The sequence below is a fragment of the Antedon bifida genome, chromosome 11 (assembly GCF_963402885.1).
Source record: "Antedon bifida chromosome 11, ecAntBifi1.1, whole genome shotgun sequence".
Taxonomy (NCBI): Eukaryota; Metazoa; Echinodermata; class Crinoidea; order Comatulida; family Antedonidae; genus Antedon; species Antedon bifida.
Window position 1 is genome coordinate 1149464 of NC_136236.1, and position 17231 is coordinate 1166694.

Sequence of the window (17231 nt, forward strand, 5' to 3'; positions counted from 1 at the left end):
ATAATGTAAAGATGCCTGGCTAGTGTATTCTCTGTATTTCTTTAATTACATATACATTATTGTAATAAATAATTTCAAAAAAGTTTTTAAAAAAGTGTTATTATATCTCGTACAATAATTTATGAAATTTCAAGACATGGATTGGTTGAGTACGCATACTTAAGTAATAAGGCTCATTGTCAAAATTCATCCGCACCGTTTGGAAAGTTTATTTTACCTTTTTTCTCATTACCGCAATTAAAATACCTTTATTTTATTAATTTGTCAATTTTGTTGTTTGATCGACCGCCGTACTTCCGGTTTAATTTTGTTTTAACTTCCTAGACCGCTGATTGGTTGAATATTAGTTTGGGTAGGCGGAGTTACGATTGTAAGCATTAATGTATGAACTCCTCTGCCGTCTGCGCTATATACAAACGTACGTTTGGATTTGTGCCACCTACGAGTGTTTTGGCCCTGAGCCGACTATAAACAGCTGATTTTTTAAGTTAGCATGTGCTTTATTCATTCGTTTAGTTAAATCAAACATTTATCATGGACTCTTCTTTGCTGTCCGTCTTTCTTTTTGCCATACTCAATTGTTTTCATTTTTCTCAAGGAGCAGTAATTCCAAGCCTGTCCGGTAAGTACACACATCACATGGTCTTGTTGTTGTCCAGGGACCGGGTCGACTCGCTCAGTACAGTGTCAGACGGCTTGTGCTTAAATTATAGGGCTGACTTAAATATTAACCTTAAACAGCCTCATACACTAAGGGGTCTAGGCCTAAAATCAAGTAATCTTTGTAAACTATATAACTGATAGCACTGGGTTTGGCCATAAACTGCATTTAGTAGTACTAGTAGTTGTAGGGTAGTAGATATGCTCCTGAGACCATTAGATTAGTGTGTAACCCACAACTTTCTCCCACGACCAGACTACATGATTAGGGTAGGTCTACAAACAGTTCATAGTAGGCTAGTAAAAGACACATACTTGTTGTAATTACATACTTTTTAGTCCCTAATTATAAATTATGATTTGTTACTGGTAGATAAGAATATTCTAATATTCTAAATATTTATTTTTGTGTTTTTAATAAATATTAACATTCTTTATGTTTGTTTATTTTAGATAACATGAACTATGAAGTTGTCACTCCAATTCGTATAAATAGCAATCATGAATCAATAAAAAATGGACATCATTTTAGAAAACGGAGTGTTCCGACACCGGAGGAAGAAGAAGATTTTCACAAAGACTCAAATGAAACTATGTATTTAATTGAAGCATTCGGACATGAATTTCATTTAACGTTATCTCACGACGATTCCTTTATTGCTTCGAATTTTGTAGTAGATGCGATAGGTTCCAACGGTGATGATATATACAACACGTTACAAATGGACGCGCCACATCATTGCTTTTATTCTGGGAATGTTAATAGCCATCCAGACTCCACTGCTGTCATTAGTCTATGTAGTGGCATGGTAAGATCATTGCACTTATTTTCCTAAGTTAATAAAATAAAATATTAATAATAATATTCATCAATTAAATATTTACATTACAAGGATTTTAAAGAGACAAGTAATTGTCTGTAGACCATTTAGAAAAAAACAAATGTTATCACAAAGAAAAAAAAAAGAAAGAAGTAAAAAAAAGTATAAATACATAAAATGAACTAATACATACTCACACTTTCAAGAACTTAACATTTCTAATTCTTCTTTCCTCCTTTAAAATTATTTCTTAAAAAGCACTCTATGTTCTTCTGATTTGGCCTAAATGTTTAGACTGGCTGACGGGATAGTGTAATTGCATCCAGCTGTAACAGAAGCTGTCGGATCAATCCTTCCTATTTTAAGTTAAACGGCGCGAATTTATGACTTATTTCCAAGGATTTTTAATAAAAGCATTAATGTCTATTGAAAACTATTTTTTGTACTGTGATGTTTACAATAAGTATGTCAAAATATAGTATAGTAGTCACATGTACAATTATAATCCGCAACACTTGATAAACATATTCAATTGTTAATAAATTCTGAGTGTAATCCTACTCTATAATTGTCTCCAAATTTCATTCTCAAGCCCCCTGGGACTATTACAGTAACTGCCCTACATATAATATACTAAACTTTGTACATAGTGTATTTGAAAAATTGGATTTGCAAAATCTCAAGATTCCAAGGTCAGCATTTAATGTTTGTCATGACAACCAATTATCCCTGGATATAAGTTTTCAGTTTTATTACTAGGTCAGTGTGTAAGATAATAAAAACACAGAATTGGATAGGTCTACTGACAGAGTGGTATGGGCATAAATTATATAAAAAATCACCTTTCTACATTAAACCTCAAGAGAATTGCTTCCATTATCAGTGCATCAGAAGATGTGCTTATAGTTTAAGACAGTACTTTAAAATTAATAATTGATATTAAAAATACTAATAATTGTCTTATGAAGAAAATGAGAAAATGTTGTAATATAGCATACAGTAGGCCATGCTTCCTCCCTCCTCCACTAAATTAAAAAAATTGCAATGCAAAAGATAGGACATTAGCACTTAAGTTCGCCTTAATCCCTTCACTTTATATTAGTATGCTGTATTCACAACCTGTAGGGCCTACTTCACTTCATTTTTTTAATGATAGATATAACATTTTGATTGTATAATGTTTTTGTTTTTTTGTTCATTATAGTTTGGGTCTTTTAAAACAATTGATGGCGACTTTTACGTTGAACCAATTAAAAACCAATCAAACGTTGATATATCTGGTGAAATGGACACTAAATCGCATATTATATATCATAACTTACCAAAAAAACGAGATAAAACCAAGAATTTATGTGGAGTTAAAGGTAGGTGTTTTTTTTCTATTACTATTTTCACTGCAGAGCCATTTTCTTAATTGTGGTGGAATACTAATATAGCTTTCTCTGTCTTCTCTTTAAACTTGGACTATTTGTCTCAAGAATTTTTCTGTTGAATATTGTTTTTGTATATTCACAAAATAAACAACCTTATATTTTAGCGTACCATTCAAATATAAAAAGTACTTTTGTAGATTTTCTTTTGGCCGTAAATTCCCAATTGAATCAAGTAAGTACTGTGTGTTTGTAATGTTAAGTATAAATGTGTTTGAGTGGAGTTAGTCATTTAGCCTTCCTGTCAACTTTCGCGTATTTGACCTTCAGTAATTGGCTCTGCTCAACAGTAGGCCAGCCTAGCTTTAATGAGAAAAACTAATAACCATATACAGTACAGTAGTACTAAATGTAAGCACTGAAAAGGCGGTCTATGTAGGTCATGGAGCAATGGAGTTTTATACTCAAATGGCTGGCTGGTATAAGTGCAAAGTTTTCAACTTAAATATTTTTTAGATGAGTAAGAAGAGATAATTTATGATTCACAGTTGTACAAGAAATTAATGACATGACATAATTACGAGACATTTTTAGAATTATTAATCGTCTTGTACTTAGTAAATGTAGTATAAAACCTTTCCAGGACCATTCAGGTTATTTTAATACAGCATTTCATGGAGAAATAACTTCTCCATGTCCGTGCCATCGATGCGTGCAATAGTCAACAATTTGAAAGAACAAAAAGCTGTACAAACTCTTTTTAGACTCTATAATTTATTTTTAAAAATGGAGATAACCAAAATAGTATCAATTTATATCTTTATTATGCCAATCATTTTGAACATTTATACAATAAAGCAGACTTTTTTAAAGCAGAAGTCTTTTCTTTCAAATTTATTCTGTTTTGTAAGTGCAGAAAAATAAAATGATACTTTAGTCTGCAAAATGCCATATTTTGTTCTAAACAAATGTATATATTTTATTGATCAACCATGAAATATTTTTTTAAAAGCACTTAACTTACAATGCTTAATATTCTTTTGAGAAAAATTGTAAGCGTGTATTAAAATTAGCCAACACTATTATATCCATTATGTAGATTTTTGGAAGTTCGCGTGTGATTATAACAATAACAATATTTTGAAATATGACATGGAGCAGCAAATATGAAAACGATTTACACATTACCAGTCACTGACTTCATTTTTACCAAAAATTGTTAATAAAACATAAGCTTTATTCCTCCCATGGGCCAAATAAATATGAATGATGTCATCACAAAAATGAATAATAGTGACTTGAATCTAACTTAATCATGTAGTAAATAGTATTGGTTCAAAATACAAAACAAAAATCATTACTGTAGTTTCTCAAAATTTTCTTTGCGTTTTGTAAATTGCTAAAATATTGATGTTCCGGCAAATTGTGGTTTTTGACCGGAAAGATGTTTCATTCATTAGAATTACCTTCAAAGACTTAACTATATTTAAAAAAATAGTTGATTAATAGTCGGATGTGGATAGTTTTATTTGATTCACAGCACGTGCTGCTTACAATTAACAAAGAAAGATAGATAAACGTGTTTTAATGGCATTTTTCGGAGGTTCCGTATCCTTAGTTCTATTCTTTCAAACCCACATGCAATGATTATCCCACTTTTTCAACATTTCTAAGCACAAAAAATGATATGTCACCCGGACAGCTCATCATTATTATATTTGGTTTACATACCAGAGCATGTCTTTATTAATTGTTATTTTTCTTTAAATTACTGTTAATTCCATTATTGATTTTCCAATAAAATATTGTATATGTTAAAAGTTTACTGGTTCAGTGACAATGGACCGCAGGAATCCTTTTTACCACTTCTACAATTGCTATTATTCCACTAAATCCTTGTTGAATATAGTCCAATATTTAATAGTCTTTGTATAAATAGTTTTAATGGATGCCACCTTCAATGGTTTGTATATATTCAAAATGATGGCGGTTAAACGGAATAAACCTGGTCACGTTTTTAAGTTTGATCAACATTCTATAAAGGGATGAATGTTTCTGACGTATAGTTATTGCCAAACCTTAGAAGATTATTATTTATATTATATCAAATTTAAACTACTATTTCTTATATTATATTAAGTTAAAAGTTTAGTCCAAGTATCTGTTTGGCTGGTGGTATTCACAGACTTTAAGTCTTGTAAGTTGTACAATTTAGAAATCTGCCGTATAGTTATAGCCAAACCTTATAAGATTTTTTAACAATATTATTTCAAACTTATTATTTTAAACTACTAATTTCTTAGATATTATCAAATTAAAAGTTTAGTTCAAGTATCTGTCTTGTTTGGTAGGTGGTATTCACAGACTTAAGTCTTGCAAGTTGTAGAAATAATTCTTTATAAAACAAACCTAATCGCTAGTGGTTTACTTATATTCTACACAAGTCACGAATAATAGGCACCCTGTTAGGAAGTTCATAGTGAAATTGTTACCAATTTCTGTAACCAATTATGTTTATCCAATAATTGGGAACCGTACTGATGAAGGTATATCAAGGGGTCAAGTTGGGAACACATGCAGACTGGACATGTAAACCCACACCATCACCGGGTTGCCTCGGGCAGCTGGCCTATGAGCTATCAAGATTGAAACAAACTGATTCTTTTAGATTGTTGAAGAGATTGAGAAGAAACAAAATAGTTAAAATTTATTAACAAAAAGTGATTATTGTAGATTTTTAAAGAGATTGTGTGGCGTAACAGATATTGAATAGAAACAATACAAGATAGTTTTTGGCATAATTTCATTGTGAATTGTTGGGATCAGATTAAGATCTGGAAAATGTATTGTGTTTGCTTATACAGCCAAATCTTGTATAACAAAATTTGTCATGATAGTGTATGTAAACTACAGTAGCTACAGTATAAAGCAAGTCTTGATGAAATGCAGGCTTCCGATGCACATTTTAAAACTATACCGAAATAAATAAATAATTTGGTATTTGTTAAATAATATTTACAGTACCAAACCAAAGTTTTGCAGTTTACTCTCTAAAAATTTGCTTAAACTTATGAAGAAGATCCAGCTAATTTTTTTTGCATGATAGTTTTCCAATTTCCAGTGGGTCAGTGGTTAAGAAAATAAATAGTCTACACCAAGTACCTTGCTGAAATGTTCTTAAAGGGACTCTAAATTAAAGGTAATTTTGTTTTGCCTTTTTTTGTTCACTTTAAGACTTTACCTAACTCAATAATATATCCTGAATCATGGGATAATGTTAGTTTCATTTCTAGACTTTATCTTCATCTAAACTTTTTGACTTTTCAATTTGTTAATAATATTTATTTTGGATTGAATGTTTGGCAGATTAATACGATATGGTAAAAATGAGAAGGTTCTGAATTGTTGAGTTTTGACCAATTTCCTTTTCTTAAAAGATCAGATTGAAGCTGGGTAATGCTTGGTTCCTACTTTGGAGCATCGCACAGACGTAATGTAGACAGTGACCAATTACAAGATGACCCATCATGTTGTGATTGGTCAAAATAAAAGTGGTCTTACGTCCTAGTATTGCATCCAAGTTGCAACCAAACTTTAGCATGTACCACACTGCACTACTACTACTAGTCTTTGTATGAACAGAAGTTGTCTTGTTTAGTGTTTGAGGGTTATATGATATCCAGGGTACTATTATCATTAGGAATTTCATTACAAGACAATTGCTACATCTGTTCTTCTATGACTCAAGGGGAATTCCTTTTCTGTGAATAACCTCATGTTGTTGATCTATTATATTAATTGTAAATTGTTCACTGGTTCTGAGCAATTTTCCTCTTAAGACAGAGCTTGTCCCCTTAAAGAGGCGATCTTCTCCACTCTTAAGACAGAGCTCGTCCCTCAAAGAGAGATCTTGTACCCACTCTTTCTTAAAGAGAGATTATGCCCCCACTTAAAAACAAATTCTGTCCTCTTCATTTTCTATACTCAAATAAATGTGATTCTGATTCTGAAATAGTAAGGTTAACATTTTGGGTAATTAATTTACACAGGGAAATCGTAAGCTTTTAAGTTTTACCGTAAGAAATCTTTTAATTCCCTGGATAGGTTTGGTAGGATGTAGTGCTTTATTAATATGTCTGAAAACAGACAAATAGAAAGGTTTCGCTCACTAGATGAGTCATAACTTTAACATTATAAATTATGTTGAGACGAGGAAAATTGAAAATTTAATAATAATTTTTTAAACACTTGTAATTATTATTTCTTTGTTACCCTGACAGTGGCGTAATCAACTGGTTGCTTACGAGTTCCTCAAACAGCTTGCTAAAGATCTACTCGTACTGCTCGTATAGAAACAGCAAATAGTTGGAAGAGTTAGATCCGTTGGACACGCCTAATGAGTAAAGTCACTGGCAATTAATTGTACTATATTGATATATATACTGGATATGATTTAAGCTTTAATGTTTACATGAATTAGTTTAATCATGTTTAGCCAGAAAAATTAATTAAATTTGTAAATGCATTTTTAATTTCCTCCTAAAATTGTATGTCTCAGTCTGTATGACTTGCTTGTAATCAACATTTTTATAAACCTTAATTTTGCTTTGAAAACATTCTGTTTACGCCACAAGACTTGGTATAACAAGGCTAAAATTTGAACCCAACAACCTAACAATTGTGTCTGAAGTATAACACTATGTGAAATACAAACACAAAAATGGGTCACAAAGTAACTTTTATGTATTAAAGTTTTGACTTAAACTAGATGTTGAACATACTGTAAAAGGGTGTCAACCGCTATACTTGTCCCAATTATTAAAAACAAATGGCAATGCATTCCATGAGGCATTGAGTCTTGCGTTGTACAATACGACTCCAAGCTGTGATATTTCATGTTCCCATAACAATATTTTCTGTGTGTTTTATGAAATTTGATCTCAATGAGTGTAATTGGCGGAGAGTGCATATGTACAGGATAGGTCAGTTGAATAGTCTTAATTTTTACACGGCACTGTTAAATCGCAGTTAGTTGCATCGACTAGCTCCATGTTTATTGGCTAGTTCTCTTGTGAGTGCAATGCGATATACCCATCCTGAGACAATGGTCACTCTGTTGTACCCATCATTCAGATCTAGGCCACAATTTAACATTCCGCAATTAACTCAACTGTTTAGCCTTTGATAACGATGCCATCGTTTAATCACTGAGTATTGTACTTGTTCTAAGACAACAAGGTGGCTATAATTCAAACTATAAAAATTAATAAATTATTGCTCATTGATAAACACAAAATACTCATTTGTAATGGAGCTGTAGCTTGGTGGTTAACATGCTTGCCTTCCAATCCAAAGGTCCGGGGTTCAATCCTGACCTACAGTAGTGCCAGGGTTGTAACTCACGACTCGTTCAACTCCATTCCCTAAGCCTCATATGAGACTTAGTTTTTATAAGCATAATAAATGATTAAACAGATCCATCCTGTAATTGGTGAGTTAATCTCTGTTGGAATGCGTTTGAAATTTTTTTAAAAAGGAAAAACAAGTGGTGGTGGGTGAATTATGGTGGGGGTGGGCGGTCTGTGTAGGTCTACGAAAGACCCAATCCAACAACATAATACCTCAGCTGTAAATACACATATATATTCTGTTATTACTGTTAATACATTCATATAACAATTATCTATTTGTTTTGTGGTGGTATTAAAATAGGAACACTATCCCTACTGACACAGTTAAATAGACCTTTGTGATACATACAACTACTGGAAATAAAGAAAGAAAAAGTAATTCATTGTGTATCACTTGACACCATAGGTCTCTTGTGACAAAACCCTGGATAGTATTTCTACATTCAATCTATTAGCCACTTTGTGTAAACTTTGCTCACTTTATTTTCTTTCAATCCATTTTACAGATCTGTTTTTATAGGAAATACAAATTTGGTTTTATATTTCTTGGCCAGATGTAGAATTTGGGTAAAAGGGTGTGTTTAAATACCCCTAAACAATCATGATTTCTGAGGTTGAAGTAAGATTTTAATTGAGATTGTGACAAAAAGTTTGCAATATTTCACCAACTTGCTCTGAAGAAAAATGTTTTTGCGATCCATTTATATAATGGCACTCAAACATATCTGCCAATCTGTAAAATAATATTAGAATTATTGAAATGTTGTATTTTTCTAGTTCAAAATGCTAGGTTTATTTGTGCCTATTTCGTGCCTATCTAACTTGGATGCACCAACAATAGACTATTCTCCTCAACGAGCTAAATAAAACGAAAAGTACTGTAGTAGATTTATTTGTGAATCTAATTCTAAGGGGAAATAGACTAGGGAAATAGACTAGGGAAATAGACAGAGAATTTTAATAAGATAATTAGAAGTTTATGACATTCATTGAAATTAATTTGGTCATGTACATCGCAGTCTCTTCTAATGTGTGAATGAAAGGAGGTGACTTGCAAAACCAAGGTTTCTTTATTGTGATTTTTCAGTGTAATGTAAGCATCTTTATCTCGTGAATTAAGATTTGATTCATTTTGACATTTGCTGAACCAAAAATAGCGTTTTATTTTGCAGAACGACATTAATGAGTGGTGCCCATGGTCATGTGGTAGTTCTGATGTTCTTGATCTCAGATTAATGTTATTAATGTTAGGGCGATGTAGTCACATTGTCAAATACATTAAACATCATAATGGATATATAACGTACACTTACGTACACACTATTATTTTACTGATTTCAACAGAATTATTATTGAATATGATACAGTATAGAATAGACAGTATAATCATTAGATTTATTTTTTATCCATATTGTAAATTTTTCTGTATTTTTTTCGTCATGAATCTGATTTTTTTTTCTGTAATGTTTAACTTTTTATTATATGTATTACAATAATTTCAGACTTGTTTTGTTATATAAAACACAGTTGAAATTATAAAGATGATTCAAGCAAAATTAAGCAGTAGATGAGTATGCTAATTAAATATAATATCTTTGTATTGTTGTTGAATATAAGAAAATGAATTCTATTCGTTGGGCTTCAAACCCCCTTTAATGAGGTCAAACAGTTACTGGGATATCTAACTGAGATAGGTCAAGTCATGCTTGATGGGTAGCTAATAGGTAAGATAGAAAGAGAGCCGAAATATGACCATCAAGAGGCGTGCTCTACCATCAACGAATGTCAAACTACCCATGTCGTTTAAGTTTGTTTTAGTTAACTTAGCTCACAAGGGAATCGATTGGTCTAAGTATCTGTTGAAAACCCCTTCTAGGTATTTTTCTTTGATAGTTTCAGCAGTGAATACAGCTATTATACCATATTGAGGTCAAAGTTCATGAGTATGGACTTGAATTCAATCTCGTACTTATTCCCAACTCTCTATTAAGTTCATGACTTGACAATGACATATTGAAGTGAAGCCACCACTCCTCTCCCTTAATAATAAATTAATAGTGGTTGAGAAACTGCATTTTGTTACTTATTTAGGAAAAGATTAGTATACTATCTGAACAAGAACTGCATCACCTTCCTCTCATTTGACTCAAAATGAATGTCTAATGGTATTAACTTCCATCGTTCCAAGTTCATAGAAAATGCTGTACCATTAGTTGAAATGCACATTTTCACAAGAAGGCCAGTGACAATAAAGGCTGTGTTGTAATTTGAATGTACAGATAATAAATATATCTTGATATATCAGAATATTGGACCTATTGAGCGATATACCAATCTTATCTTATCGTTTTGCAGAGATAAGCGATTTCATATCATAACATAAAAAATGATTTTAAAGTTAGAAAGTTAGGCAACTGCTGGTAGCATAGGAAATTATGCAAAATTTCATACACGAAAACCAACTGATGGATTTAATTCATTTAGGATATTGTGAGAATGTGCGGGTCGTTGATGACATCATCATTGCGACAGTATCGGAAACACACTCATGAAGGAAGCAGATAACTAGAAATTATAATAAAGTTTTTAAACGATGCGAGTAAAGCTACATACTTTGAGTATTGTATAATATGAAAGGAAGGCTGATAGCTTTCTATGAAAATATTTGCGTTGCTCTTTAAAATGCAAGATTAATCTACTGTGTCTACAAAGTTGCAATTGTAAAATGTTTTGCCATATCTTTAAACATTAAAGATATCAAACGGTTTATAAGTTATAGTACTGTCCAAAATTATATAAATTTGTTGTCAATTGTCCTCAAATGTTAAAAAGTCTATTTCGTTTGTTTGGGTATTTAAAAAATATAAAGGTTTCATTATCAGTGGATTGTATCTTTAAGATTTTCTCTCACCTGTGTATGACTTGTTTAAACACCTGAGCCAGCAGGTATGCTGATGGCTTCAGGTAGCACCATCTCACCTGTGACGTGGCTTTCATTCATAAACACTTATTACTATTGGGCCAAGTCCAAGATGGATCAACCATACTTGTCATGTGTACTCTACACACTTTTTTTTCAGTATTGTGAGGAATTTTAAGACCTAAAATATTGCAGGATGAAGAGAATTCTATGGATGGATAACAAAAAGCTATAAAAACATCTTGCGCGAGTGCTGTGTTGAAATTATGCTGGATGTGGAACGCCTTAAATTAACTGGAAAGAAGACATTGAATGTGGGTTTCCCTGCCCAACTCTCTTTTCTTGAAAGTCATCAGACCTTCATTTAAAGAAATAAGAGGAGAGCTACTAATACTAATATTTCCCAGCTATTAGTAATAGATGCGACATTTATTTTATATTGTTGTTAGTCTTCCCATGTCTGGAAAAATTAGGAAGTAGTATTTGTTGTACTCCTCCTTGTTAGGAGCACTTAAATGAAGATCTGATATTAAATAAATATAGAGTCTATTGACAGTATCTGTAGTTTGCTAATACATGTTCATCCTTGTAGGTAGCAGTTTAATAATCTATTATAAATGTCACTTTTAAAGATAATATTCATCAATTTGAATCTTTAAACTTTGCATTTGTCTGTTTTAATGAACTACTTTTCTGATAAAGATATGGAACACAGTGGGTGGTAGAATCCCTAAACATAAAGTTGAAATAGTTTTGTCAGATAGAAAATAGACAGGTTTAGTACCTCAATAATTCACTTAGAATTTCATATGTTGTTGAAATTTACACACAAACTAACATGCCCCTTGTTATCATGGCTATGAAAACATGTCTGACCCTTTTGAGATCAACTAGACTTCATCAACTTGGAATACCTTTTGAGAGGATAGTAGATAGTTGGCTCATCCAGAACTTCATGAGATTACTTTGTTCTGCAGCTTCTAAAATTCTTTATACCAACTTAAACAAGAACAAGTTTACAAATTCCCATTCTTTCAGCTTATTAGTAAACTATAAAGATTCTGCATGATACAGTTTCCTAACGCTTCAGTCCTCTTGAATTGAACTGCCTAAAGGCGCGGCGAAAAAAGTTAATAGATAGATAGATATTGATAGATATTTCTGTAGTAACATACTGTAATATATATATACTTAGCATAACCTTGCTGTTTTATAAGTTCTGTAGTATATTTGCCATTCAAGTAAATCGGTAATTTCAGTTTACTTTTTATTCCATCACTCAATCACTGTAATCATAATTAAGATTATTTAAATTTTCAAATGACCTTTAGCTCATTTCAAAGCAACAATGACGTATCGTAGTTGCATATCTTAAGATACACAAATACAAATTCATAACGAATTGGCTACTCGATTAAGATGTGTAAACGATACGTGACAAGGCTGTGTAATCCAGGCTAGAAGAATTCCTGCTGAGTTGGGCTTTGCTTGTAACCATAGACTCCTCGTTACGAGGTTCCACAATTAAAGCGCTGGGGACGTGAATCTGGCCTGAGATTGTAAGGTTAATGGAAACGTTGTGATAACCTGAGTCAAAAATGACATTCTATTATAATTCATTAATCAATGATGATAAGATTTAATCTTTTATATTGTTAACGTTCAAAACTTGTTATGTTAAACTGCTGTTGATAGATGAAAGATGTATGGTTAGGGATAGGTTCATCCTCTGTTGTCAGATTTGTATGCAGAGTTTTTACTCGTTGTTCTTTCAGTAGCAATCAGTATTTTATTAATGGCAGTCAGTGACACTAACTAGGTCAACACAGGGTCAAAAGATACTTGGGAATTGGGTTGTTTGAACTTTAGTACACATTCATTTTGATTGTATTACACAAATTTTTGCTTTCGAAAAACTTTTATGCAATAAGTATATGTATAGCCTTATCTTACCCATATCATACCAATATGTCTATATTAAATAATGATTGCTAAGTAGGCCTAATAACTACATACTATCACAATGATATTCACTTCAATTGATTATATTGAAAGTTATATATATTTGATGGACATGCTTTTTCATCTGTTAATAATTGTTTAACTTTGTTGTTGCTTGAAATATAGAAGATCTTCTGCTTGTATTTTGGTTGCCAAGTTAAATAGTACAAGTGTCAATCACATGTCTATCACCATTATTACGGTCAATTTAATTCCGACTTCCTCCTCTGTGGAAACATCTGAAGGGAAGTCTTAGTTTACCTAGTATTGACCTGAATCTGCTGGTATTCAAGCTAATTAAAAGATTAAGATACTTCTTAACCCATCTTTTTTTCTTACTAATTTGTTAAATAAGTAGTAAAGTAGAAACATTTGCCTTCTTTCAAGGTATTATGGCGGAAAAAAAATGATTGAAACCTGATCAAACTATATGGAGGTATAAAATGATCAAATGTTGTTCCACACTTTCTATTAGTTTTTTATTAAATGATTTAAGGGTAAAAGACGTCATATTATCTGGCAATCATTTCCTTACCAAGGCGGTTTTTCTACTCCATTAGGCTTTATTAAATCAACCAAGTCGGGTGCGTTTACAAATTACCAACAATTGGTATCTGTACAATGTCTGTGTGGTGACTCTGCAGTCTTTTGTTTTAAATCTTTCACTGTTCTTCATTGAACTTTAACACATTTAGTGTGTAGGGTACACTAAATACTGTTATTACCTTCACACAATGGATAGTGCATAATTAAAAGGGAGAGGTGCATCATTAGAAGGGAGGCATTGTCATCAGAGAAGAGGTGTGTTAGAAGAGAGAAAGGTGCATCAAAATAGAGGAGGCCGGGTTCCTCATCAAATGGGAGGGTTCATTAGTAGAGGAGTATTGCATCAAAAGAGAGACATGTGCAACATATATGTGTGATGATATCCAAAGTCCAAATACCTCCATTCAAGATCGATGATTTCAAAGTGGAACCTCTTATCTAAGTAACAAACCCTTGAAGATACAGAACAATGGTGAATGGCAAACAAGACTTTAATTAATCTTACTTAATATTGATCAGCATGTATATCACATTCCAAATAAACATAATAATGATTACTGCATAATTAACATTGAATGCAAAACTGACCTTGATGATAAAGTTTTCTGCATATTTTGTATTTGGCTGAATTTCCTGTTGCTGTCATGTACATTACTGTTATTACTTCAATATGATAAAACCTGCTAAATATTCGATAGATTAAACTTGTTATTTATTAGTCTATTTTTTTAAATCATCTTTTTATTTCAGATTAAAATTAAATTTATTGTCATGTACTGTAAACATAAAATGAAATAGTAATGTTTTAGTAACTTTTTTTTTAGAACCTATGCTTTTAAAATTTCATTCGTTGCACTATACTAGCTAATTTATATGAAGTGCGTTTGTGTTGATAGGTGGGGGAGTCTGGAGATTGTGTCACAGAAAACAACCCTGATCAAATTAATACAAGCTGAAACCATATCCCAAAAGGTCAAATGAAGAATTATCAAATGCTTGGCGGTCTAAATTCACGTATTCATTTCCTGAACACGTTATGATCAAGATTGTGAATACCACAGTGGTAGATTCTTAGCAACCCATCTTGCAACCATTTCACAGCAACCCATCTTGCAACCATTTCACAGTAACCCATCTTGCAACCATTTCACAGTAACCCATCTTGCAACCATTTCACAGTAACCCATCTTGCAACCATTTCAGATCAACCCATCTTGCAACCATTTCACAGCAACCCATCTTGCAACCATTTCACAGTAACCCATCTTGCAACCATTTCACAGTAACCCATCTTGCAACCATTTCACAGTAACCCATCTTGCAACCATTTCACAGTAACCCATCTTGCAACCATTTCACAGTAACCCATCTTGCAACCATTTCACAGTAACCCATCTTGCAACCATTTCACAGTAACCCATCTTGCAACCATTTCACAGCAACCCATCTTGCAACCATTTCACAGTAACCCATCTTGCAACCATTTCACAGTAACCCATCTTGCAACCATTTCACAGTAACCCATCTTGCAACCATTTCACAGCAACCCATCTTGCAACCATTTCACAGTAACCCATCTTGCAACCATTTCACAGCAACCCATCTTGCAACCATTTCACAGTAACCCATCTTGCAACCATTTCACAGTAACCCATCTTGCAACCGTTTCATAGTTTCTCCTATTATTGTCACTTTTGTGGCTATAGCTTACCTGGATAATCTTACAATAAGCCTATTACTTCCCAGGATAAAAACTATAAACTTCGGACGAAATCCCTAGTTCATAAAAATGTCGGCAATTATTATTATTTTCTATTTTAAACATACGTTTGCATTTCAATTGACTTGGTTTCAAATTTTATTGCAAGTTATTTCGACTAGGTGGCTTATTAGTGAATACTGAAGGTAACATTACATTCATTCATAAGGATCTGGTGAGAATATAGCATTCCCAACAGTGTTGGCACTTGCACAAGTCTTCTTCATTCAGATTTGCACTATAAATAGCCGATTTCATACTGAGTAACTAAAGGAGTTCCCTTAAATATCTGGGTAGACGCTAACTTCAAGCCTCCGGTGTTACCTAGTATGGATGGATAAAAGCTATTTTAAGTTCCTTGCTAACTTTGTAATAGATCTATCAATGATGGTATTGTGTTCATTGGAACGGCCCATTATTTGGTAATATAATTCATACAATTAGATTAAGTGAAACATGCTTTCTCATTACCAAGGTTTAGTGACAATACAGAAGATTTTCTCAATCAAATTCCTGGATTGCTGTTTTTGTCATTTTCGGTAGAATACAATCAACAAAGAACTTGTCCATGACAAAAGAAATGTTGTAACAAAATTGATAAAAATCAACAAATTGATTCTGTTCCCTGTTAACAGTTGATTATTGTTTGATGATATCAAAAAGCATTGTTTATTGTGATGAACTCGATCAACATTTGAAAAAGAGAAGTGCAAAATAAAATTTTGTAGCTTGTCGTTCAAAACACAAGGGGAAAAATGACTTTAGAATTAAGTAACCAACTTTTTAGAAGATGTAAAGTACTAAGTGTTAGTAGGTGGTATTGGTCAACCATATAGTGGCTATTAATGGATTTTATTTTACTTAATACAATAGTTTTAACGATTTCGTAATATTGCTCATAAGAAAAATAATAAGTACTCACTTAAGTGTTAGTAGGTGGTACTGGTCAACCATATAGTGGTTATTACTGGATTTTATATAACTTGATACAATTGTTTTAATGATTTCCTAATATTGCTCATAAGAAAAATAATAAGTACTCACTTAAGTGTTAGTAGGTGGTACTGGTCAACCATATAGTGGTTTATTAATGGGTTTTATTTAACTTGATACAATTGTTTTAATGATTTCCTAATATTGCTCATAAGAAAAATAATAAGTACTCACTTAAGTGGTTAGTAGGTGGTACTGGTCAACCATATAGTGGTTTATTACTGGATTTTATATAACTTGATACAATTGTTTTAATGATTTCCTAATATTGCTCATAAGAAAAATAATAAGTACTCACTTAAGTGTTAGTAGGTGGTACTGGTCAACCATATAGTGGTTTATTAATGGGTTTTATTTAACTTGATACAATTGTTTTAATGATTTCCTAATATTGCTCATAAGAAAAATAATAAGTACTCACTTAAGTGGTTAGTAGGTGGTACTGGTCAACCATATAGTGGTTTATTAATGGGTTTTATATAACTTGATACAATTGTTTTAACGATTTCCTAATATTGCTCATAAGAAAAATAATAAGTACTCACTTAAGTGTTAGTAGGTGGTACTGGTCAACCATATAGTGGTTTATTAATGGGTTTTATATAACTTGATACAATTGTTTTAACGATTTCCTAATATTGCTCATAAGAAAAATAATAAGTACTCACTTAAGTGTTAGTAGGTGGTACTGATCAACCATATAGTGGTTTATTAATGGGTTTTATATAACTTGATACATTGTTTTAATGA

At 32.1% G+C, this 17231-nt stretch overlaps 1 protein-coding gene across 1 annotated transcript in view; it reads left to right on the forward strand.

The window, feature by feature from the left end:
* Positions 1 to 366: 366 nt before the first annotated feature.
* Positions 367 to 17231, forward strand: part of LOC144855527 (A disintegrin and metalloproteinase with thrombospondin motifs 9-like) — a 58204-nt gene continuing 41339 nt past the window's right edge. The window contains exons 1-3 of the mRNA XM_078713416.1: positions 367 to 622; positions 1114 to 1469; positions 2686 to 2845. Of these exons, the coding sequence (XP_078569542.1) occupies positions 535 to 622; positions 1114 to 1469; positions 2686 to 2845 (604 nt within the window). The 5' untranslated portion in view covers positions 367 to 534. The remainder of the gene's footprint in view (positions 623 to 1113; positions 1470 to 2685; positions 2846 to 17231) is intronic.